The 26,503-nt window shown below is 44.3% G+C and overlaps 1 protein-coding gene across 1 annotated transcript in view; it reads right to left on the bottom strand.

The window, feature by feature from the left end:
• INTS9 (integrator complex subunit 9) overlaps positions 1–26,503 on the bottom strand; it is a 107,331-nt gene that overhangs the window by 56,468 nt on the left and 24,360 nt on the right. The window contains exons 3-8 of the mRNA XM_060250318.1: positions 23,991–24,051; positions 17,635–17,697; positions 11,473–11,612; positions 10,608–10,694; positions 4,001–4,121; positions 3,178–3,312 (exon numbers count right to left, since the gene is read on the bottom strand). Of these exons, the coding sequence (XP_060106301.1) occupies positions 3,178–3,312; positions 4,001–4,121; positions 10,608–10,694; positions 11,473–11,612; positions 17,635–17,697; positions 23,991–24,051 (607 nt within the window). The remainder of the gene's footprint in view (positions 1–3,177; positions 3,313–4,000; positions 4,122–10,607; positions 10,695–11,472; positions 11,613–17,634; positions 17,698–23,990; positions 24,052–26,503) is intronic.

Raw genomic sequence — 26,503 nt, 5'->3', positions numbered from 1 at the left:
TGGGAGTGAGCAGTGAAGTGGCCAAGTTTACGGATGACACTAAATTGTTCAGGGTGGTGAGAACCAGAGAGGATTGTGAGGAACTCCAAAGGGATCTGTTGAGGCTGGGTGAGTGGCGTCAACGTGGCAGATGCGGTTCAATGTGGCCAAGTGCAAAGTAATGCACATTGGGGACAAGAATCCCAGCTACAAATACAAGTTGATGGGGTGTGAACTGGCAGAGACTGACCAAGAGAGAGATCTTGGGGTCGTGGTAGATAACGCACTGAAAATGTCAAGACAGTGTGCGTTTGCAATAAAAAAGGCCAACGCCATGCTGGGAATTATTAGGAAGGGAATTGAAAACAAATCAGCCAGTATCATAATGCCCCTGTATAAATCAATGGTGCGGTCTCATTTGGAGTACTGTGTGCAGTTCTGGTCGCCGCACCTCAAAAAGGATATTATAGCATTGGAGAAAGTGCAGAGAAGGGCAACTAGAATGATTAAAGGGCTGGAGCACTTTCCCTATGAAGAAAGGTTGAAACGCTTGGGACTCTTTAGCTTGGAGAAACGTCGACTGCGGGGTGACATGATAGAGGTTTACAAGATAATACATGGGATGGAGAAAGTAGAGAAAGAAGTACTTTTTTCCCTTTCTCACAATACAAGAACTCGTGGGCATTTGATGAAATTGCTGAGCAGACAGGTTAAAACGGATAAAAGGAAGTACTTCTTCACCCAAAGGGTGATTAACATGTGGAATTCACTGCCACAGGAGGTGGTGGCGGTCACAAGCATAGCCACCTTCAAGAGGGGTTTAGAAAAAAATATGGAGCAGAGGTCCATCAGTGGCTATTAGCCACAGTGTGTGTGTGTGTGTGTGTGTATATATATATATATATATATATATATATAAAATTTTTGCCACTGTGTGACACAGAGTGTTGGACTGGATGGGCCACTGGCCTGATCTAACATGGCTTCTCTTATGTTCTTAAGCTTGGAGGCTATTTAAAACTACAATCCTAGAAGCTCAGATAAAATATATACCACAAGTTAGGAAAGGCACAAACAGGTATAAGAAAAGGCCTGCATGGTTAACAAACAAAGTAATGGAAGTGGTAAAAGGTAAGAAGGACTCCTTTAAGCGGTGGAAAGCTAGTCCAAGTGCGATTAGTAAAAGGGAACACAGGCTACGGCAAATCAAATGCAAGACTGTGATCAGGCAGGCAAAAAGGGACTATGAGCATATTGCAAAAAACATAAAGACCAACAATAAAAATTTCTTCAAATATATTAGAAGCAGGAAACCAGTCAGGGAGGCAGTGGGGCCCTTGGATGACCAAGGGGTAAAAGGATTATTGAAGGAGGATAGGAAAATGGCCGAGAAGCTGAATGCATTTTTTGCCTCCGTCTTCACTGTGGAAGATGAGAAGTGTTTGCCCGCTCCAGAACGATTAATTTTGGAAGGCGTGTTGAAAGACCTGAGTCAGATTACGGTGACAAGAGAGGAGGTCCTACAACTGACTGACTAATTAAAAACTAATAAGTCACCAGATCCGGATGGCACACATCCACGAATTCTGAAAGAACTAAAAGTTGAACTTGTGGATCTCCTGACAAAAATATGTAATCTTTCATTGAAATCTGCCTCCGTTTCTGAGGACTGGAAGGTAGCAAATGTCACCCCCATCTTTAAAAAGGGTTCCAGAGGACAACCGGGACGTTACAGGCCAGTCAGTTTGACTTCAATACCGGGAAGGTTGGTAGAAACCATTATCAAGGACAGAATGAGTAGGCACATTGATGAACACAAGTTATTGAGGAAGACTCAGCATGGGTTCTGTAAGGGAAGATCTTGCCTCACTAACCTGTTACAGTTCTTTGAAAGGATGAACAAACATGTGGACGAAGGGGACCAAAAAGATGTTGTTCACCTTGACTTCCAGAAAGCTTTTGATAAAGTTCCTCATCAAAGGCTCCTTAGTAAGCGCGAGAGTCATGGAGTAAAAGGACAGGTTCTCTTGTGGATCAAAAACTGGCTAATTAATAGGAAGCAGAGAGTGAGTATAAATAGGCAGTCTTCGCAGTGGAGGACAGTAAGCAGTGGGGTGCCACAGGGCTCAGTACTGGGTCCCATGCTCTTTAACTTGTTCATTAATGATTTGGAGTTGGGAGTAAGCAGTGAAGTGGCCAAGTTTGCAGAGGACACTAAATTGTTCAGGGTGGTGAGAACCAAAGGGATCTGTTGAGGCTGGGTGAGTGGGCATCAATGTGGCCAGCAAAGTAATGCACATTGGGGCCAAGAATCCCAGCTACAAATACAAGTTGATGGGTTGTGAACTGGCAGAGACTGACCAAGAGAGAGATCTTGGGGTCGTGGTAGATAACTCACTGAAAATGTCAAGACAGTGTGCAATTGCAATAAAAAAGGCCAATGCCATGCTGGGAATTATTAGGAAGGGAACTGAAAACAAATCAGCCAGTATCATAATGCCCCTCTATAAATCGATGGTGCGGTCTCATTTGGAATACTGTGTACAATTCTGGTCACCGCACCTCAAAAAGGATATTATAGAATTGGAAAAAGCAGAAAAGGGCAACTAGAATGATTAAAGGTTTGGAACACTTTCCCTATGAAGAAAGGTTAAAACGCTTGGGGCTCTTTAGCTTGGAGAAACGTCGACTGCAGGGTGACATGATAGAGGTTTACAAGATTATGCATGGGATGGAGAAAGTAGAGAAAGAAGTCTCAGGCAGAGATCTGGGACCAAACCTAGGAACTTCTGCATGCCAAGCAGATGCTCCATCACTGAGCTATGGCCCAACAGCCCTTGGCTGATATCTCTGTACAAAGCACTATCCTAGCTGGACACTCTTCTGACCGATAACTTCCATCAAGGGGGAGTCAGAAAACTTGCAGAACCTCAACTCTTTTCATCATTTCTGCAGTCAAAGCAATTTTATGCACACACAGGTGGGGTTCCTCATTGCATACTTGGAGAACTGCCCTGTGAATGAAAGAGAACAGGGAACGGCAGCCTGTGTACTGCTTAAATTACAAACATATTATTTTATTTAAAACATTTCTATGCTGCCTTTCCACCCAAATAGGGCCCCCAAGGCTAGCTTTTGGGAAATAATTTCACACCTGATGGAGAGTCAAAGTCTTTAGGTTCTGAAAAGGTTTGGTACCTGTGGATGCGTAGTAAGGAGTGAGGATCCAGAGACGTAGGATACCTTCTCATAATGCGACTGGATGATCCAATTGGAACTGCCAAGCGCATATCCAGAACTGAGAGGAGACACTTGTACAGCACCAAAAAGTTCCTGGCAGGGGCATTGGGAGAGAGAAGGGGAAAAAAACACTATGAATGGAAAACACTCACTCTCCTTCAGTGAATTATTCTAACTGCAGTATTATCTATTGAGAGCTATATGCAGAGCTTTTTTTGTAGCAGGAACTTCTTTGCTTATTAGGCTCCACCCCCCTGATGTAAGCCAATCCTTCTGGAGCTTACAGGGCTCTTAGTACAGGGCCCATTGTAAGGTCTTGCAGGACTGGCTACATCAGGGGGGTGGAGTCCAATACGCAAAGGAGTTCCTGCTACAAAAAAAGCCCTGGAACTTCCACATTCAGAGGAAGTATATCAGTGAACAACAGATGCCAGAAACACAGTACAGGGAAGAGCTGTTGCCTCTGTGCTCTTGTCAGTTCCCAGTAAACATAAAACAGGCCAGGGATGGAAACAGAATACTGGGCGAGATGGATTTTTTGTTTGAGCCACTTTTATTTTTATGCTAACAACTGTATTTAAAACTGCTTCCTTTATGTACAGCTAGCTCATTGCTTCCATCTGCATTTTAAAACAAATAGTTTTAAAACAAATAGTTTTAAAATGGATTTTAAAATAAACACCTATGATGTCTCCAAAAAGAAGAAACGAAGAGGCTTCTCTAAATTGCTTCTAGACAAATCTAGAGTTTAAAAAGGATTCTTTCATTTGGGGAGACTCACTATTTTCTGGGAGTACCCAACCAGCTGGATCTTGCTGAGTGCTGAGTTCACTTCCTGCATGCTGTAGCACCTCCTCCAAGTTGCCACTTCAACGGCATCTTTTAAAGGGGCAGGCAGCAACCTGGAGAGAGCAGATCAGATTAGGGTTACACTGGCAGACCAAAAAGCCAAACTTATCAAACTTTCGAGGACATGGTTGATCAAGGAGAAAAAACAGTGGAATCATAATAGTTGTGCCTCATTATGGTTAAAAGATAATTTCAAGGACTATGAACTGAGAATGAGCTTTGTATGAAATTCTTATGTGAGGAAACTGTATATTGTTTTGGAACACTAAGAGTGCTCAACTAGTGGGTGAGCCATTGCTGAGGGCTCATGATATGAATTAGACAAATTTGTTGACATGTTTTAACTGGAGTGTTCAGAATAAATAGTTACTTTTGATTAGATTCTGATGGCTTTCCCTGACATCTTTATACTTTATATGGTCTCACTTATGCAGGGTTTCCTATTTTTGTGAATGGATCTCACATTGTGCCAAAGACACACACAGCGCAAAAGAGATCCAAGGAATTGATTAAAGACTCTGAGTGAACCTACAACACCCAACAGAGAAGGCTACTCTGTCCTCGCCTTTTCCAATTAGCCTCTGCTGAAGGTGGGAAGAGACAGCCATCCACTCCAGATCCACCATCTAGTTGCCAGCATAGGGGGAAAAAAACATGGGGAAGCGGATCCTAGGCTGGTCAGATAATTGGCAAATCTTAGTCTTGGGAGGACAGAGCATGGCTGTGTGGTGTTAGGAGTATTTAACTAGGACTATGGAGACCTATTTAGGAATTGCCAATCGTTATAATGTTTAGCATTTATATCATGTACTTGGAGTGTAAAACACTTCTAGTTCCTCAGCTCCTAGCTGGGCATTCAAATCACTACACTGAACTGGTTTGCAACACTGATTGAGAGAGGCATCAAGATCTTTCCATAATTTCAGTAGCCCAGTGTGTTGCACATATTGCAGGGTTTTTTTAATATAGAAATCTAGAAAGGGATATCTGAGAAACCATGAATGGCAGCATCGTAGCACTTAAATACATCTAAGGATTATCTGTTTTAGATGTATTTAATGGTTTAAATGGTTTTAATGGTTTTATGAATGTTTAATGGTTTTATGAATGTTTATTTAATGGTTTAAATGGTTTTAATGGTTTTATGAATGTTTATCCGTTTTAGATGTATTTAAATGGTTTTAATGGTTTAAATGGTTTAATGGTTTTAGATGTATTTAAATGGTTTATGAATATGTGTGTTTGATGTGTTGGTATGTTTGTGGAAGAGCACCTCATTTCGTTGCTCTCTTTTTGTTGAGAACAATGACAATAAATTCATCTATCTATCTATCTATCTATCTTTAAAAAGAAGGGCCGTCTCCTGGCAAATAAATCTTCTTCAATAGTCTGAGAACAGGCAGGAAGCACTGTGAGCTGCCAAAGAGTGGGAGAGGAATGTTTTTTTATATTAAACAGATGCTAAGTCAAAAGCTAATTCCAATGCATTTCTAATGATTTATGGAAATCAGTCAAGTTTCCCTGATTGGTTTTTTTTTTAAAAAAACCTTAATTTATGGGTCTCTCTGCTGGATCAGGGAACCTTCCCTGCATAATTCAAGACACCAAAGAAAGTGTTAAGGAATGCTTCTGCCACGACCACTGTGGTGCAGCTAGCATGTGGAACTGCCATTCAACACATATTGAAGCCCATCCCATAGAAGGGCCTTTTCTATGAACCGATGTAACACTTTTCCTTCTGCAGTCATACAGGGTTGCTGTAAAAAGGTGCCTATGGCTGAGTGCGTTTGTCCATGTGGCACAGATAAAGTAGAAGCTATCAAACATACTCTGCTTGGGTGTAGTCTCTATAAAGAAAGACAAGCCAAATTTATTCAACCTCTAATGATAAAATTTATGGGTCTTCCGGACTCTGAATTAAGGAATATACTTTTGGCAGATTCTAACTCTCAAGTTACACTCGCTCACTTCATATTTTTGGCTGTAGCCTTTAGAATTCATGAAGATTACACAAAGGAATCAGCTCCCCATGGAGATCCATGCCCTCTCTGATCTGCTACCATTTCGCAGGGCCTGTAAGATGGAGCTATTCTGCTGGGCCTTCGGTTGAGGCAGCAGGCATCCTATTCCATCTGTTTTGGCCTCCCTTGCTTGATGCTATCCTATTATCGCTATCTTACTATTGTATTCTATGAGCCATTGTTACATCGACCTGCAGAATGTGCCCAATTGAAATTGCCACCTATGGTGTACATTATTATTTTTACGGTTTTATTGTATAGTCAGATATTTTTAATCTGTAAATTTTCATTGTGACTTAAGCTATGTTGTTATCCACCCTAAGCCTGCTCATAGGAAAAGGTGAAATACAAGCCAGAAAAATAAAATAAAATAAATTTTAAAATATATAAATGTCCCTTAGGTTTTGCATTCTTCTTCTTCTCCCCCCCCCCGCAAGAATGCTATAAGTTCCCTTTTTCCCTTAAATACCTCCTTCTTAAGTCTTTGTATATTATACTATAATATTCCCATAAAAATGGCTGTGCACTTTCTGTATTTTATGAAAATTAGTTTATTTTGATCTATGCTGGCCATGGGCCATAATAATAAATTGACTGACATACTGAAGCAAAGTAAGCCATAACGAGAAAGAGAGAAAATCCTGCTGGAGCTCAAGGATAAAGATGCATTACTTGCCATTTTCTTGCCTATTTCTCCAGCCAGAAAATATGCTTTTGGAGCTCTTTCTTGGGATTTCATCACACTTTGGCATCATCTGCAAATTTAGCAGCCTTACAGCTTGGTCCCATCTCCAAACTATTTATAAATTTTAACAATCTTGGGGGAACCCACTGTTTGTGTCCCTCATTATGAAAAGTACCCATAGCTTTCATTTTGTTAATCAGCTATCAAACCATAAGAGAGCATGACACTACTTTCTGTGACAGGCAAAACTACATCTCCGACATCACAGTGACAGGGCAATGGCCTCCCCCCCACCCGATTCTTCTCATTTTGTAGCCCTTCTCCAGCCTTGACTCCAGCCACAGCATGCATGTTCTCAGGCTCTCCCTTCAAGCCCCTTCTCTAAATAGGAGCCATTGCCCTTTTCAGCCTCCCCACACCCTGAAAAACACTTTTTGGGGAGGGGAGGGTAGAAGAGAAGGGGGGAACACAAACCATCAAGGTTCAGTTTTATTAATTAAACAAACCCAATGGAGTTAGAAGTTGTTCAGCAATTAGCTCAGATTGCATGAAGTAATGGGGGGAGAGAGAATCTAAATTGCTTGGCTGCACTTAGTACTTTCCCTGCAAACCATTGGGTTTAAAATACTCCAGTGCTCTATATAATCAAGAAAACAGCTCTTGGTGCATGCAGCGCATTCAGGTGGGAAGCAGGCTGTCCTATGAAAGAGAGCAAGATGGCACACAGTCAGTGGCCTGACACAATGGCCAGCATTAACTGAAAATAAAATGGAACACCCAATGTCTGTTCAGTCTTCAGGTGCATGGATCTCCTTTGGGCATCAGACCTGTTTTTAAAAATATCCTTCTTCAAATGATCCTTCTCCAAAGTAGTAGCTTCCCACTGCCATGGAACCATCAAGCATAGTATTACCCATCACATTTAATCCTGCCCATCTTCTAAAGATCTCGAGATGGTGTTCATCAGGGGTGTCAAACTCATGTGTTAGGAGGGCCGGATCTGACACAAATGGGACCAGGCCATGTGTGTCATAAAATGTAATGTGAGGTAGCAGAGATATAAACTTTATAAAGGACACAGACAAACACAAAGATATTATTTTTTAACTTAAAATACAAACATGCTTAAGACTCTTGCAATATTTTGTTTTAAATGGAAAGGTGGGAGATCAGCAGAATTTGGCAATGCACTTTTAAAAATAAAACTTTAAGAAAAAACACAAGGATCACAGCAGAAACAAAAAATATAAAATGCTCTTAGCCTGGGGAAACATAAAAGGTGGGGGAATAGTGGGATTTGGCAATGCAGTTTTAAAAATAAAACATCAAGAAAAAGCACAAGGATCGCAGCAGAAACTAAAAAAATATAAAATCCTCTGAGTCTGGGAAAACAGTGAAATGGCACTGCAAGCTTCTCCCCCCCCCCCCGGGGTGGGGGGAATGTCTACTCAGATTAACAATGGCTCTCCAGTGTAATATCCCCCTTTGGCTGTGGGTTCCCAGGTCACTAGGTCAGGTCCATTCAGCAGAGACAAGCCGGCTCAAAGAATCTTTATTTGCAAGGACACAACTCCAGGAAGCATGAGCTTCACTTGGCTATAGGAACACTGAAAGTGAAACTGATCTCCACTCCATTGAAACACATTGCAGCACAAAGTTACAAGGAAAAAGTGGAATGGATTTTCCATTAAGGGCTCTAGGTCCAATCTATCTGAGCACAGAGATCTTAATGGAAAATCTACTCCACATTTTCTTTGCAGCTTTGCTTTCTGCTGCAGCCAGCAAGACAAGGCAGAAAGAGCAGGGAACTTTGTCAAAGAGTGAGGACAGGAGGAGGGAGAAAAAAGCCCCACTGGCCTGATTAAAGCCCTGGGTGGGCGGGTTCTAAGTTTAATAAAACTGATAGCACTTCATTCTATTTTATATATGTCCTTGCTTTGTGTATGTGTCGTAATGGTTTGTGGGAGGTGTCCTGCATGACAGTCATTTAAATTTGGGATCAATTTAACCTAGTCTGTGGGTACCAGAGTTGATGCAAAGTTTCCCTTTACACTTTTAAAATAAATTCTGACTGATTGGCTTTCAACTGTATGGATTATATGGGCAAAAGGGGTTGTTAAAGTGATAACCATCTGGGGTAAGTGATCGCTTTAAAAACTCTGTAGAAGTGCTGCTATATATATGATGCTAGTTTGTTCCCACAATAGACCCAAACTTTCAGGATGGAAGGCCAGGTCGTGCTGCTAGCTGGGAATGTCTGATACTCCACATTCAGAGGCAGTCAGCTGTATATATGTCATGCTCAGGGAAGCAGTAGGTTGGGGATGCTCTCTGCCCTCCATTAAGGTCCCAAAGGGAATCTTTTAGCTGCTATTGGGTACCAAATGAGGGTCTTTGGGCCAGAGAAGACAATTTTGGGTGTCTGTGCGGAAGCGTGTGGAAGCACAGCCATTTCTCAGCCACAGTGTGGGTTTTCTTCTCCCTTCCCCTGGTGAAGGTGGGGCAAGTAGGTAGCCTTGCCTAGGACGCCAAAAACCCTGGCACTGTCCTGTGACCATCCATGGCACTGCTATTGCTAGCTGAGTCATATTTCCAAGCCACTAGCCATACACATGGAGAGGGGCAAAACCTATTCTCAGAATCATAGAATTATAGAGTTGGAAGGGACCCCCAAGGTCATCTAGTCCAACCTCCTGTACAATGTAGGAAATTCACAAATACCTCCCCCTAAGTTCACAGATCAGCATTGCTGTCGAATGGACATCTAGCCTCTGTTTAAAGAAGCATACTGGGTCAACACAAGATAGGCCTCACGAGCAATAACGGCCTGCATGTTCTCATTCACTGGTAATGGCAATTAGAACCCACCGGGCAAAGTACTGAGAATCAGCCTTCATCTTGAGGAGAGAACACTATATTGCAGGGAATCATGTGAATGCAGAATGCGCAAGCAGGACATTTTAGCCAGTATCAGTCTCCTACTGGTCTACAATGAGGGACCAGTAGTGGGATAGAAGTGCTGTGTAGTCTACACAGCTAACTTTTGCCATAGATAGCCACAGAGTGCTTCACCGCTTCTTGGGCAAAAAGGCACTCTGTGAGGGTGGTGATATGCAGGAAGCTGACATTTGGATGAACTCTGAGCTGATTTCTCACTAATGCTGTGAACAAACCTGTCACAGCACATTTCAAGCACTGATGGCTATGGAACCCAGCTGTCCTTAAGGTAGGTTTAGAAATGTGTCACCAAATGCCTATTAAAATTGTAAAAGATTGCCGGGCAGTTTTTCAAGAGGCAGTGGATCTTGTATGTCTCTTTATCTTCTACCCTTGATTGCTTATTTTCTTTTATTTATTTCATTTACTCCTCACCTTTTCCCCCAATGGAAACCCAACAGATTCTCCTCCCTTCTGTTTTACCCTCACAACAACCCAGCAAAGTAGGTTAGACTGATGCTGTGTGAGTGGCCCCAAGGTCACTCAGCAGGATTCCGTCACAGAGTTAGGATTGAACCTGAGTCTCCTAGATCCTCATCTAACACTCTAATACCACATTCTCTGGCAAAAAGAGAATTAATCATGATGAGCTAACACATTCAAAAGGCACTCAATTTACACTGAAATGTTAAAAAATTAGCCTTTCAAGAAGATACGGAGGGCAGGGGCAATGTGGTAGAGGGAACACCAGTAAACACGTATAGTAACATGGAGATCAGAGCATCTCCCATTCTCTGGAGCAGGAATTCCCCCATGTTGAGAAACCACAGAGTGGGTATTGTCCTTTTGCAAAAGGTTGCCAAAAAAACTACCTGAAGGTGGGTGTGGAGGCTTACCTTTGCACTTCCTTATTCTTCCATAAGGAGGCAGACTGAGCCTTCGGCACCCGTTCAATAAAATTCACCAGTTCCTCCATAAGAAGCCTGAGAACAGACAGAGAAAATGGAAACAACATCAACAAAACTTCCATAAAAAGCTAAAGGACAAAAGGCTAGTGACTGCAATGACAAACTAGAAAATAAGCTTTTGAAAACCAGTTTGAACATTCAAGGAAATTAAGAGGCAATACTTTTCCTGGTTTCTTCCACTTCTGGCTGTGTGTGGAAGGTGTTTTCATGGTTTAATGTCTCCTCTTTAAAAGAAACTCCTTGCTTACAGAAAACAAGCATGCCAAGGGGAAAACCAGACCAAGGTCTTCTCTTGATCTAATTGCTTTCAATGGGCAAGGAATTTTTTTGTTCCTGCCCAGGGGGGCAAGCATTCACTTTCTCCCTGCCCCCAACTGAAGCAGTTTATCTTAAGTGGAAAAAGATGGGCCAATCCCTGTTCATTCAGAGAACTTTTGTATTTAGCAGCTCATGTCAGTGAAATAACATCAGAGGAGGGTTCCTTTGTGGGTCTTACACAGGGATACTCGCATTGCCTTTTGCGAGCACCCTGTTCTCAACAATCCCACAATTTGAGCACTCATATAAATGTGCAAGGCTGGCTGATCTGTAGCATTCAAGAAACACAGGGTTAAACACACATTTAGAGCCATTCCAGCTTCTTTGGCTGTCATTCAACTCCTTCTTAAAAGCCTTGCAAGAACATTAGAAGCGACACACTGCTTCCCGTGTCGTCTTTTATACCTTTTTTCTTCTTCCTTCGGCAGCGGATGGAAGGTGATTAGATCAATGGCGCTAAGAGGATTTTTCTTACCTGCCAATTTGAACAGTCGGCTCTGTGGCGTACACCATTCCGGTGAATCCGGCATGTTCCGTGATGTAGGGCAAGGCCATCATGCAGTGGTAGTTGGAGATCAGGATCACGTCCACGGTAGACAGATCTATTAGTTCCATCTGAAAATAAGAGAGAAGATTCTCAAGCACTGCTTTGGGGGAAAATAGACTCTTAAAAGACTATGATCTCTCTGCCCCCAGGCAACAGAGCCTGGATTGACTTGTGGATAGATGTCATCCCTACACTGCAGCTGATTAGCGCTAGGCAGTTTACCTGAAAACTTGCCACCTTTTTTTGCATATTAACTTTACACCAAGAATGTGCAGGAGGCTTTAAAGAGTAATGTACAAAACTGCTTGCCCCTCTCCAGGAAGAAATTACAAACAAAAAATAAATGCAAGGGAGTGCCCTGACCTGGGTAGTCCAAGCAAGCCCGATCTCATCAGATTTTGGAAGCTAAGCAGGATTGACTGTGGTTAGTACTTGGGTGGGAGACTGTCCTTGCAATAACCAGTCAGAAGGCGAGGGCAGGCTTAGTCAGCCACCCCCCGGAATATCCTCCAGGCCCTCAATAGGAGTCAGTCACCAGAGGTCAACATGACTTCCGGTTGCAGACACAAATGCGCAAAATACAAAAATACCCTGCCCGCCCCCCCCCCAAAAAAATTCAATGCAGGGGGAGACAGCAGAGGTTAAGAGAACCACCTACACTGTGAGTGGGGAAGGGTTTTTAAAATTACATATGAAGCAGCCTTATACTGAACCAGACCACTGGTCTATCGAGGACAGCATTGTCTACTCAACTGGCAGGTGACTCTGCAGAGTTTAATGCAGAGGGCTTCCATATCACCTCCTACCTGATCCTTTAAACCAGAGAAGCCAGGGATTCAATCTGGGACCTTCTGCGTGGAAACCTGATGCTTTGCCACTGAACCATGATCCCCCACCCTGGCCATCAGCAATCTCTTGCCTTGTGAGGAAGATACCCCAACTGAATAGGGTTCCCAGCTACCTAGTAGTTTACTAACTTGAAACCGCCCCACTCTAACTTATCAGGCTCTGCCAATGCTCGATTCTGTCCTGACCTCAAGCATATCAAAATTTCACTAAGTTCCACCTCTCAGCTTGGAGGGTTCCGCTGTGGCCCTGTAAGGGACATCAGAAACTCTTAAAACAAAATTCAGCAATGCTGAATTAAGAGACACTCTTTATTATACAGCAAGAAGGCAGAACGAAAAGAATGGATACCCCAGCAAAAGTCTCTTGCCAAAAGGCTCAGAAAAACTGGAGTATGACCTACACTGGCCACTGTGCAGATACAAACTGCAACTACATGTAACTACATCAGGGCAACCCACTGATTTCAGTAAGCATAGACTTAGAATAATAGAATCACAGAGCTGGAAGGGGTGTACAGGCCATCTAGTCCTACCCCTTGCTCAATGCGGGATCAGCCTACAGCAGGGGTGGCCAAATTGTGGCTCGGGAGCCACATGTGGCTCTTTCACACATATTGTGTGGCCCCCATCGTCCCATTGGCCAGCTTGGAGAGGGCAGTTCTCTCTTTAAATCACTTCTCCAAGCCAAGCCAGCCAGCCGCTTGAAGAATGCATTTAAAGTTAAAGTTACTTTCTTGCTAACTCTCCCTCCCCATCTATTTGCCTTCCTTCCTTCAAACATCCGACATTCATGTCTTGCGGCTCTCAAACATCTGACGTTTATTCTATGCGGGTCTTACATTAAGCAAGTTTGGCCACCCCTGGCCTACAGCATCCCTGACTAGTGTTTGTCCTACTGCTGCTTCAAGATTGCCAGTGAGGGGGAGCTCACCACCTCCCTAGGTAGCTGATTTCAGTGTTGAACAACTCTTACTGTAAAAAAGTATTTCCTAATATCCAGCCGGTACCTTCCCACCCTTGAATACCTCTGCAAAGGACTGCTCCAGAGGGCAAGATGAGTTATAGCAGGGTAGCGTTCAGGTAAACAGAACCAATTACTGAGGAAGATGTGGGGGACTTTCCCTTGCTGGAAGTCTCCCGGCATAGGCTAGGTAGCCATTCCGTTGGGAATGTACCAGTTTGGATTTCCTGCACTGGAAATGGGGCGGGGGTTGGAAAGGATGGCCTATATGACCCCTTGCAACTCTATGATTCTCTGGGGTGGGCACACAGAAGCAAGATGCATCAGGCTGCACAGAGCTTTTCCACCCCATCATAGAGACTGTAATTAGAAATATTTACTGGTAAGCCGTAACACTGGTGATGTCAATCTGGAAACCTTATCAGAAATTTAACCTCTAACTCGGTTATAACAGAGCAGCTAATGGGATTCAATAATCATCAAGCAGGAAAATTATCTGCTGACAAGACTTAGCCATCGATTAGAAGCTAAAGGCACAGAAACAGGTCAAAAACTTAATGCCCCCAGCGAATGGATGGACAGATGAAGCTGGAGCCAAACCGCTGGTTCATCTCACCCAGTGCCGTATATTCTGACTCTCTATGAATTTAGGCAGAATGAAGTCTTTCCCGGAACCTGATATGAAATCATTTTTAATTGGAGACAAATCTGGGATCTCTTGCATGCCAACTGCATTCGCTGCCAATGGTCAAATTAATTTCTGATCTTAGGGTTACCTTAGGCTTTTGGGAGCATTCAAATGAAGGTCAATGTTAGATTTTGCAAGAAAATGTTTCCAAACAGCAACATGGCTGGAATACAGAATACCATGATACTCACAGAAAGTGTGTGTGATGTGCCATCTTATAACAACCCTATCAATGAATGATCTCAAAAACATCTCAAGCACGAACTGTCTTGCTCAGGTTCTGGAAACTGAAGGCCATGGCTTCCTTGATTGAGTCAAGCCTTTACTTTTCCTACTGTTGCCTTCAGCTTTTCCTTGCTTTATTGTCTTTTCCAGTGAGTCTTGACTTATCTTGATGTACTCATCAAAAGAGCTCTCTGCAAAAGGGTGCTCTTGTGTTCCCTTTAAGAAAGTTACTACTATGACATGTAGTAACAGCCAATGGAACAGACAGCTTTATGTAAGTAAATGGTAGCAAGTCTGGGTCCTACTGGACTTACTACCATTCCATAGGGCCTGCAAAACGGAGCTATTCTGCCAGGCTTTTGGTTGAGGCAAGCAGGCATCCTCATCTTACTGCTTACATCATCTAACAGACCCTCCTGCTCTCTTTGGATGACTAGATATTGGGTCTACAGCTATGACATCTATGACACTCATGATATCTATATTTTGAATCTATAAAATGCACTGTTACATCCATGCTGCATATTTTGATTGTTTGTTGATTGTTTTATGGTTTTATTGTTGGATTTTTACTGTTTGTGTGATCTGCCCTGAACCCATTACAGGGGAAGGGCAGACTATAAATCAACTAAATAAAACAGTAAAATAAAATAAATAAAAAGGGACTACGCAAATTCACAGAGAAAGCTCTTTCATTTGCAATCAATTACAACCAAATGGAAATTCCAGGTGCAGGGTCAGTGCACAAGAGGCTGGAGGGAAAAAGCCACAGACCTTGTGTTGTAAGCCCCCTGGACATGAAATGCTGGGCAAGATGGTCCTTGGTCTTACCTGGCCAGTCAGTTCCTATGGTATGAAACCTACTAGACTTGACAATGCTAAGTGAGTTGCTATAGCCAGCAGAGGGGGTAGCAGCTGCCTTCAAGATTCTACAGAAATAGTGCTGGGCCTGGTAGTTTAAGGGGAAACACCGGGCTTGGAATCAAACATTGATGCATTCCTCCTGAACCAGAGAAGGATAATTCCACCTGGGGCATCATGGCCCAAAGACATATAAGCATGTCTGGAGACACCTGGGCATGCTTGGAGGGTCAGCAGTTAGAGGTGAACATAGGTGCTGAGTAAGGGCTTTGCAATAGCTAAAAGGTCTGATGCATGCTGCCATGTGTACGGACCACATTAGGAACTAATCTGTATGTGCAATGGAACTGCACGATACAGCCTTTTCCTGGAACTGGCCACATCAGTTTGGGAGAAGCATGAAAATCAGATGAAAAAAGGTATCAGATAAGAGACTGTGTTTCAACTGGAAAACTCACAGTGTGGTCACAATGTGCCAAGGGCCTGTAGGTTAGGAACTCACAAAGATTTCCTGAGTATCTAGACTTGGCATTATCTTGAGAGGTGGTACTTTGTAGGAGCTGAAATAATCAACTATGAGCCAGGAAGACTATGCAAGACTCACCAAAGCCGCGAATGATTTCCATGGACAGCCCTGAGGAAGTTATTTTTTCTCAGTTTTGCAATGTCTCACAGAGTTGTTCTTGTGAGGATACAATTGAGAAAAGGAGAATGCTATCAACTACTTGGGTCCCCATTAGAAAGTAAGGCGGATTATAAACAAAGTAAATAAAGACACTGAACTTGCCTTATAAGGCTGCTGTAAAGACTCCCTAGGGGACATGCCCAACAGCTTGCCAATCCCCAGATCCCAGCGGGGGTTCTTCCGCTTTCCCAGCCTCCTCGCCCCCAGTCAGCTGGCCGGCGGGGAGAAGCCCCGCCCCCACAGCCACCATGTGACTTTCCACCTCCGGAGGCTTCAGTCTCCGACTGGAAAGGTTCCTCTTGGGATGATGTGTCTGTGTTACTTTGAAGAAGTTGGCAGCAACTCGTGAGTAGAGATGCCAATCCCTCGCTTCAGAGTCACCAGAAACGGGGGGGTGGGGAGGGAAATGTCTGCTGGGCACTTCATTATTCCTTATGTGGAGATTGATTTTCATAGGGTTTAATGGGGAATTGATCTGGAGGTATCGGGGACTCTGGGGGGGGCTGTTTTTTGAGGTAGAGGCACTAAACTTTCAGTATAGCATCTAGTGCCTCTCCCCAAAATACCCCCAAATTTCAAAACTATTGGACCAGGGGGTCCAATTCTATGAGCCCCCAAAGTAGGTGCCCCTATCCTTCATTATTTCCTATGGAAGGAAGGCATTTAAAAAGGTGTATTGTCCCTTTAAATGTGACGGCCAGAACTCCCTTGGAGTTCAGTTATGCTTGTCACACCCTTGCTCCTGGCTCCACCCCCAAAGTTCCCAGATATTGCTTGAATTGGACTTGGCAACCCTACGGCTCTGTTACAGAAAGTCAAAAGCAGAGCTTAATTGCAGAGCTTCCTTCACAGAAAGTCCTCTCCCTAGTGCTGAACCTCATGACCTTTTGGCACCCAGTTAAATCCCTTTTTGTTTACCTTTGGAATTGGAGAGTGTTAATTGTCTCACTTGTTATGGCAACACTTCCAGCAACTACTTCTGCTTTCTCTGCTCGTTCTGCTCTATTACTGCTGCTAATTAAATTTATTTTAGATAAGTACTTCAATTATTTATTACTGCTGCTGGTTTTTAATTTTTAGTCCTGTGTCAGTGTTGTACTAAATTTGATTTTATCATTACTTTCAATAGGCTGGATTCTATTAATCTGTTCCTCTGATGATGGAGCCTCTCACCGGTGCAAGGAGACTTTTCGGGAGGAACACAAAGGCTCCTTGCTCCGGTGGAAGACTCTGCTGTCAGTGGCAGAAATTCATAGGATTCATCTCATTGCCTCCTGTAATTTGTGTGTGTGTGTGTGTGTGTGTGTGTGCTAGAAACTGGCTTGGAAATATTTTTATTAAGAGCACGACATGCAAATATAAGACCCAAATAAATAAATAAAAAGTTGTTACGCAAGATGCCAAGTAATGTTACTTCCTGGCATAATCTTATCCATAACCTGCCATTTCTCTCTTATGAGGCTTGAAATGAAATAAATGGTTTTAAAAACACTAGATGTTTGCAGTTGTGCTTTCCCTTAAATTGAAATGGGAACCGTAAGTGGTTTGAGAAATGGATCGGAAAGTCTTGTAACAACAGTATTATTTCAATAAGTACCATAGTATCCTCCTGTGAAATGTTAATTTTCTCTCAAGCGAGACAGATAGTCCAGGGCTCCAACAACTGGAAGCACCTTCAGAAAGAAAGGAGGGCTGGCAAGCAGTGGGGATACACCCCTCAGGGATCCCATTATCGCTCCATCCAAACATGGAAGGTCCCACCAGTTGCTACTCAAAGCCAGTGTTATGAACATTCAGCTGCATGGTGCCGAAGAAAACTCACCTCTGGCAAACAAAACTCAGGAACGGAATCCACAAATACGTGACCTGAACAGTCCTTCAGCTCCTGAGAAGTGGGGGGGGGGGGGAGGGGGAAGGAAATGGTGAGGAAGAGAAAAAAATGCAATGGCAATCAGACAAAATGAAATCTAAGGCTATCTGAAAAGGAAGACAACACATTTTGCATTTTAATGTCACAAGCAAGTCTGCATGCTAAGAGAGAATTGCACATTATTTCTTTAACTAGGTGGGGCCCACAGCAACTAGAGACCTCCTTTAAATCACCACTTTCACTGTTTTTCTTAGTTTTATTCCTTTCCTTACTGCCTAATGAGAGTTGCTTGCTGAGCATGCAGATAGACTCAAGATGAGAGAAGGGACTGGAGCAGCAGCTGTTGATATCACAATGGCCCTGATGTGTGCAGGGGGTGGGTGGGAATGCTGGACTTTTTCCCAATACAGAGCCCATGGGAAAAGAAAGCATGAGAGGGGACACTCTCCAAAGTTCTCCAGCTACTAGAGCCAGTTTGGTGTAGTGGTTAAGTGCGCGGACTCTTATCTGGGAGAACCGGGTTTGATTCCCCACTCCTCCACTTGCAGCTGCTGGAATGGCCTTGGGACAGCCATAGTTATCACAGGAGTTGTCCTTGAAAGGGCAGCTTCTGGGAGAGCTCTCTCAGCCCCAACCACCTCACAGGGTGTCTGTTGTGGGGGAAGAAGATAAAGGAGATTGTAAACCACTCTGAGACTGATTCAGAGAGAAAGGCGGGATATAAATCTGCAGTCTTCTTTGGTCTTCTTCTACTGTGTGGGCTCTCCCCTCTCTCCTGGCTGTACCCAGTAGCAGCCTTTCATTAATTCTTGCAAATTTGCCAAGTTGTAACAAATGAGCAATTACATCTAATGGCAAAAGACTCTTAACCTCATCAAAAGAAGTTAAAAGGTGAATTACGGGTGAGCTGGGTAAATTTCAGTGTCTCCCTTGGACTTAAAACAAGTGTATCCAAAGGCAGCACAAGGGGCCTGTTCTCCTTACATGACAAAGCATCCACCTCTGACCCTAGACCTAGTCTTCGTGCCACCCTGGTCTGCTCATTTGTCATTCTAAGCAGGTACAGCCATCAACAATGTGGAGCCTAGACAGAGGCCAAGAGAGAGGAGAGTCATAATTAAACCTGACTACTACAGGCAGTGTGGTAGAGTACAATCCCCAACTACATTTTGCTACCTACAGGTCCACTCCTGTTAATGTTCAGAAAAATTAACACACAAACAGACAGGATCCAGTCTCTGTAGCCTGCACATTTCCCTTGCACCCACCACCATTCAAACTTTACTGAGGAAGTGAAAGCTGCTGAAAGCTGTATTCTGGTTTCAGGAGGTATCTGAAAGATGCTCTTAGTTACAGGGGTGGGGTGGGGGTCCAAATTCTTATGAGTCACTTCATATCAAGAATGAAAGAAACCCAGCATTTCAGCCTCACTAGGAGCACTTTCACCCTAACCCAGGTTAGCCCAATCTTATCAGATCTCAGAAGCTAATCAGGGTCAGCCTTGATCAGTATTTGGATGGGAAACCACCAAAGACAATGGCAAAACACCTCTAAGTGTCTGTTTCCTTGAAAACCCCACCAGTGGTCACCATAGGTCAGATGTGACTTATCAGCAAAAAAAAAAACACACAGCACATTACACAGAGGGAGGGAAGGGAAACAGGTTTTCCAGCAAGTGAACACTCAATAGTGAGCTGTGGACAGTTATGTGTATCTGTCCAACCAGGGGTGGAATTCTAGCAGGAGCAACTCTGCATATTAGGTCACACACCCTTGACGGAGCCAATCCTCCAAGAGCTTACAAGGCTCTTTTTGTAAGCTCTTGGAGGATTGGCTACATCAGGGGTGTGTGGCCTAATATGCAAAGGAACTCCTGCTAGAATTCCATCCCTGTATCCAACAAATGGCTTTTTGTCAATTGGCACCTCACTTTCTAAAATGTGTACATTAAATGTACTCACACAGCCCCATGGCCTTAAGAACATAAGAGAAGCCATGCTGGATCAGGCCAATGGCCCATCCAGTCCAGCACTCTGTCACACAGTGGCCAAAAAACCCAGGTGCCATCAGGAAGTCCACCAGCGGGGCCAGGACCCTAGAAGCTCTCCCACTGCCCCTCCCCCCCAAACACAAGAATACAGAGCATCATTGCCCCAGACAGAAAGTTCCAACAATACTCTGTGGTTTTGTGGTGCTGGAGAAGAATCTTGAGAGTCCCTTGGACTGCAAGAAGATCAAATCAGTCAGTCCTAAGGGAAATCAACCCTGACTGTTTCCTGGAAGGTCAGATGCTGAAGCTCAAGCTCAAATACTTTGACCACCAAATGAGAAGGGAGCACTCAATGGAGAAGGTCATGATGCTGGGAAAGACAGAAGGCAAAAGAAGAAGGGGACAGCAAAGATGAGATGGCTGGACAGTATTACTGATGTAACTAACATGAATTTGAGCAGACTTTGGAGGATGGTGGAGACAGGAGGGCCTGGCGTGACTTCGTCCATGGGGTCGCAAAGAGTCAGACTCAACTGTAAGACTGAACAAAAACAAATAGCCACTGATCGACCTCTGCTCCATATGTTTATCCAATTCCCTCTTGAAGCTGTCAATGCTTGCAGCTGCCACCACCTCCTGGCTACTGACATGCCTTGGCTACTGATCCTCCCTAGAGGAAGTCACCTGCTGTCCCGCCCAGCCCGGGCGAGGACTGCGCGAGGGGGACCCCCCAATGCCTGCCAGCCACTCCTGCCCCCCGTCACCGCCCCGAGAGCCTCCCACACCTTCCAAGCCCCTGCGGCGGCCCTACCGCTCACCTGGGCTGACGGAGCACCGACAGCCGCCCGAGCAACGCCCCACAGCCAACGTGCTCGTCTCCGGGTCCGAGGAGCCTGGCCGGAGTGAGACGTCGGGGAGCAGAAGGGAGAAGCCAAGCCCAGCGCCAGGCAAAGAGGAGGAGAGCCGCCTGACCCGTGGTGGCGGGAGACGCCACACCCCAGCATGCTGCAGAGGTCTAGGACGCCCGAGGCACGCCCAGGCAGCCCAGCCCCGGCACGCCTCTCCCAGGCGTCTGGGGCTTTGAAGGGGGGAGGAGCCAGGGAGGGGCGGAACACAGGAAAGGGGAAGACTGGGACGGGAGGATAAAAGGGAGGGGGACAGGAGGTCAGGGAGGAAGCTGGCCGGTGCTTGTTGAGGCTGCCTCCTGCCTCGCGCGAGAGAATAACAGAAGCCGCTGCACAGCCAGGAGGGGAACAGGGGCCTTTGGTGAAGTAACCTGGCTCCCACCCCTGTTTCTGAGACCTCCGGGGAACGCCCACAGAGTGCCCCAAGGGGGTCGCCCGGGATAGAGGGGCGACGGCAGCACCGGGAGACCGAGAGGGGCACCCGGGGTGCGACACCTGCTTGGTAGGGAGATGGAAGGAGTACATGTCTGCATATTTATATATATGTAATTTAGGAAGGGACGGTGGCTCAGTGGTAGAGCATCTGTTTGGTAAGCAGAAGGTCCCAGGTTCAATCCCTGGCATCTCCAACTAAGAAGGGTCCAGGCAAGTAGGCGTGAAAAATCTCAGCTTGAGACCCTGGAGAGCTGCTGCCAGTCTGAGTAGACAATACTGACTTAGATGGACCAAGGGTCTGATTCAGTATAAGGCAGATTCATATGTTCATAATTGGACTGGCTGTTGGTCTTGCGGTTTCTGTGGAAACAAAGCATGGTTGACTCCCCAGAATTTACCGCATCAACAAAGCGCTGTTTGAGCAAATATCTTCGTAGCAGATAAAGATATGGCAGGCAAGAAAGATCAGGGTTTCCAGTAGAGCTGCTGGAGCTGGCTGCCAAAGAAGTCACTTGTTGCTTTGTAAACATGGATGAAGGACCACTTTCTTCCATTCTTTGTTTCCACTAGAGATGCTCCCTGGGAAGCAATCACTATACACCACATCAGCTTTGCTATACTCCATATAGACAGTGCAAAACATGTTATGATCTGCTTTTAGCAGCCAACACTAAAGGGACAGAGATTATGATGCTTCTACTTTGTGCAAACTAGATTTCACAGGACAGGATCCTAGAAAGTCATGAACAGAGGGGTTCTTGGGTTTTTTTGGCTATTTCTTCTTCCCACTGCAACCATGAAAAACCTACCCCCACGGGCTGAAAAACCCCTGTGATATGCAGTGTGGGGAGCTGAAGCCTGAAGGGGAAATTAGTAGAAATTCCTCTCTCCTCTTCCACCAGTCCTACAAGAACTTGTATACGAAGTTGGAGGTTGAGAAGCCACTGCCATATCAACCCTCTGGCTCCCCATGTAACACTCCAGAAGATCTAGAGGGGCTCTGTTCACAATTCAGTAGGATCCAGTTCTTTAGCGTATGACATTTTAAAGGTTTTTTTCTGCTTCCAGGGAGCAATGGGGTTAATCTCTACTACCACAGTCTCCAAGCACTGGAACAAAACCAAATCAATGTCAGGTGGAAGAAGTGTGGGGCAGGGAACAGGAGAAAGGGATGAGTGACCAGGGCAGAGGATGGGTGACCACTTGCAAGATTTCATTTGCCAATACAGAAGAAATCGCCATCAATAAAATAGACAGGGTGAAATGAAAGGGAAGTGTCTATATTGCAATTTAATTATATCTAGTCTCTACCGTACTGGTGGAAGTTAGGCCAAAAAGCACTAGAGGTGGTTGACAATAGGATTTCCCCCACTGTCCTGAAATGCAGTGCCTTTTTCTTCTCAATATGAATGAACAGCAACCATTAACTAACACCACAGTGTATTTGGAGTACTACCGGGAGTGGGGATAACTTAAGGACTATACCTGCCTCAGTGATCCAAGTGCCCATCTCCAGTTCTGGTCCCTCTCCATAGTGCTCCAGATGGCAGCCTGTTTAGTTGGTTCCCCAGAATTCAATAGCAGCCCCTGATCCCTATCTGCAAGTTCATCTTCTACATGGATACTTCCAAGCTTGGGCTCAATTTTGTGAGATCATACAAACGACAAAATGCAGGGAACTGGGATATGTGTGTACATAAATATGATACACAGAAATAGCCACAACCACACAGAAGAAGCCACATGTGAAGAGATGGAAGCCTTCGAGCTTCTGCTGGAAGTTTTATTGCCCAAAAATTCTGTTTTGCCAAGGTGACCTCTGGGCTTGACAGGATACTCGGTCAGCCTGGTCAGAGTAGGTGAACCTTCACAACAGCCATCCTTTGATACATTTGGCAGCTTTTGTGTACGTGTGTGTATGTCTTTTCTTTTTACATCATAAAGCAAACATACTGTTCCTGTTGTGACAAATTCAAGACAGAAGAAGGAGGAAGAGGAGACTGGATTTATATCCTGCCCTTCACTATTCAAAGGAGTCTCAGAGCGGTTTACAATCTCCTTTCCCTTCCCCTCCCCATAACAGACACCCTATGAAGTAGGTGGAGCTGAGAGAGCTCTGAGAGAACTGCTCTTGAGAGAACAGCTCTTTCAAGAACTTGTGACTGACCCAAGGTCACTCAGCAGGTTCATGTGGAGAAGTGGGGAATCAAACCTGGTTCTCTCAGATTAGAGTCCAAACAGGGGGCTGCACTGGCCTTAGTGGTCCAGAGGTAGTAAGCACTTCTGTTTTAGAGATTCACAAGGACAGAAGTTGTTGTTGGTACATTAATGTGGCCTCTGCTGCTGATATCCTGACTTTTTTTGTGCTCTGAAAAGGGGCACCAAGGCACCACCATGCACACATGTCTCTGCTGTACCATCCCCTGCATGGTTGCAGTGTTTCTGGTTTACGTTTCTCCATTGTGCTGTCATCATCTGGCATCACTGCCGCTGTGCATTCAACACATCCCACCTCTGGCCACAGATCACAAATAAGGACATGGACATGGGGTGTGCAGGGGGTTGTGCTGTGCACAGTTGTGAAAAAATACAGTATAAAGCAAGTGGTTCCGAAGATATATCACTTCAAGAACTTGGCTTTGATTGCAAGCAGCCGTCTATTCTGCTGCCTGTCTCTAGAGATTAGTGAAGTTAGAAGTTTCGTGAAGATGCAGGCTATTACCATCTGCAACAACAAGTTGCTTCAAGGTTCATTGAAAAGGCTGCAAATTTGATCGAGAGGGCAGTTCACAATTTCCTCTCTCTCTCTTTTTGATAGCTCGAATTCAAGCAGCTTGACCTGAAAATTCAATGAGGTTTTTTTTTCTTTTTCGGATGGGAATCTCGTTTATTTCTCTAGTTAAATAATGCTGGGCTCCATTTGGCTGGCTAATTGGCTAGGTTCCTCTAGAGACCCGATGATCGCATCTGTACATTACCTTGTCTAGGAAAGTGCTTCCGTCTTTTAAGACCCAGCCTGGGAGTTTGGATAGCCTGGGGCTGCCGGAAAGAAAAACAAACACGATTAATGGACTGAATGGCAGAACCAGTATCCCTTTTAAAAAGAACTGTGTTTACATATATTTCAAAAACAGTGTGACTGAACTTGGTAAAATCCTGTTCCACTGAAGGACTACTGCCAAAGATCTGCTCAATCAATTCAAACACTTGTGAAAGTCTCTCTTCACCTTAACAGTCACATTGGCTGCCGGCTGCCGTGGGATACGCTCCTTCTTCATGACAGTGTCACATGGCTACTCAGCTCTGTGAAGGCCTCCAGACTCCCTCTCCCAACACAGCTTCTAGAGGTGCACCTCTGATTTTTCAGTGTAACATGACTTGACTAAAAAACCAGAATGTATGTGAACATGACATGACATCACAGAAGACCAACCAATGGCTAAGTAAGCCTCGCAGCCAACAAGGGACAGGCATTTTAAAAGGAAAAGTCATCCTAATATGGAAGACTGTTCAGTGTTTAACCCATTAAACTGAGATTATTTCCAAAAAACAGATGCCTTTCCTGTTTTAGCACAGGGGTGGCCAAACTCGCTTAACATAAGAGCCACACGGAACAACTGTCAGATGTTTGAGAGCCGCAGACACAAACATCAGATGTTTGAGAATCGCAAGTCAGGAAGCAAGCAAGCTAAATGGAGGGGAGGGGGAAGGAGAGGTGGAAAGAAAGCAACTTGAACTTTAAATGCATTCTCCAAGCTGCCAGCTGGTTTGGCTTGGAGAAGTGATTTAAAGGGAAAAATGCCTTCTCTAAGCCAACCAATGGAGTGGTGCAAGAGCCACACAATATGTGTGAAAGTGCCACATGTGGCTCCTGAGCACAGCTTGGCCACCCCTGTTTTAGCATCTCTATCAGTGGATTTGAAGAGGAAATTATGACCTTGCCCTTAAATTCAACATGAGGGATGGTGGACTACCTCAACACAGGACTTTTCCTGAAACCTAAATTGTTCAGGAGAAGACAATGGGCTTTTATGCACGGGGTTATTTTTGTTGGTCCTGGACCCATATCACTTTGGTTTATCCTAATTTCCACACACATTTTTGTGCCTTTACCCCAATCCTTTTTTTCTGGAAGCTGGTTTTGAGTCACCTTTTCCCCTTTTGTGGAATGTTTCTGTTCGTTTTCTTTGTCTCACCCCTCCTATCCACCTCCAGGCCACTTTTCTATGATTGGACTGTAATCATCATCAAACCGCTTCCTCTCCTCTATTACAAATGAGTGGCTTAGTTCTCATTTTTTAAAAAAAGCACTAAAATATTGATATATCAATACAGCATTGTCATAAGAGCTTTAGCAGGTTCTCTGAATTCCCAGCTTTCATTTTAAAAAGTCAGTCTCTACCTCATTGCCTTGCAGAGATATGCTTTTCCCCTTATGTCTTCACCAGAGAGGGTGAAGAGACTTTTTTTTTTTAAGGAAAGCTGGGAATTCAGAGAACCCTTTTAAGCCTACCATTACAATGGTATAGACATAATATTTTAGTGCCATTTTTAAAAATGCAGCCATAATATTGATATAAGCATGTACAAAAATTAAAAGGGGGAGGGTGCTGGGCCACTGCTGCTGATGCAATCAATAGCATTTTCCCCTGAAAATCCTGATTATTTAAGACACACTTGGGGGGGGGGGGGCGGGGAATAAACCGACCTCACATGGTGAAAATGCAGAGGGAGGGCAAATGTGCTCAAACCTATTCCAGTGCTTGTGGATTGATCGACTGCCAAGAAAATCAGGAGTAAGTTGAGCCTGCAGAAAAACCTACTAATGTATGGATTGATTCTGATATATGGAGAAGTGAAGGAGAAGAGTTTTCTAGACATCCAGCACATCTTTGCAGTTTATAAAATAGGCCTATTTCAGGAAAACTTACTTTAAAGTTAGGAACAGGCAGCCAGCCAGGCAATTAGAAAGCAGAGATGTTTCCCCATTTCTGGATCACCCCACTCATTATCAATAAATTTATTCACCCTGTACTTCAGGAGCTTCCCTGTAACATGTTAAAGTTCAGCTCTATGCAACTGACCTCTTATAAAGCTTATCTAGCATATCTTAATCAACTTGTAGAAGCTCTGCAACATCCTTCTTAAGGTGTGGTACCAAGAACTGCACACAGTATTCCAAGTGTTGGTCTTAAGATAGATTTGTATAAGGGCACTTTGACAGCGGCATCTGGAGCACTATGGTGAAGGGACCCACTCTGCAGAGGGGGCCCATCATTTTCCACTAGAACCAACTGTAATAATTAATATAGGAAAGCATAATTCCAACCTGATTGTTGCAGCTGACGACCCCGAAATATGTGAAATAAGGAATGTCCCCCAAATACCTGATGGAGGAAAATGCTTATGACTGTCCTCAATGCAAGATACGGGGATTACTAACAAACCTATCGGAATTTTATCATGGAATGTGGTGGGATGGCTAAGATGT

This window comes from Heteronotia binoei, chromosome 1 (genome assembly GCF_032191835.1).
Source record: "Heteronotia binoei isolate CCM8104 ecotype False Entrance Well chromosome 1, APGP_CSIRO_Hbin_v1, whole genome shotgun sequence".
NCBI lineage: Eukaryota > Metazoa > Chordata > Lepidosauria > Squamata > Gekkonidae > Heteronotia > Heteronotia binoei.
This window is presented reverse-complemented; position numbering and strand designations above follow the sequence as displayed.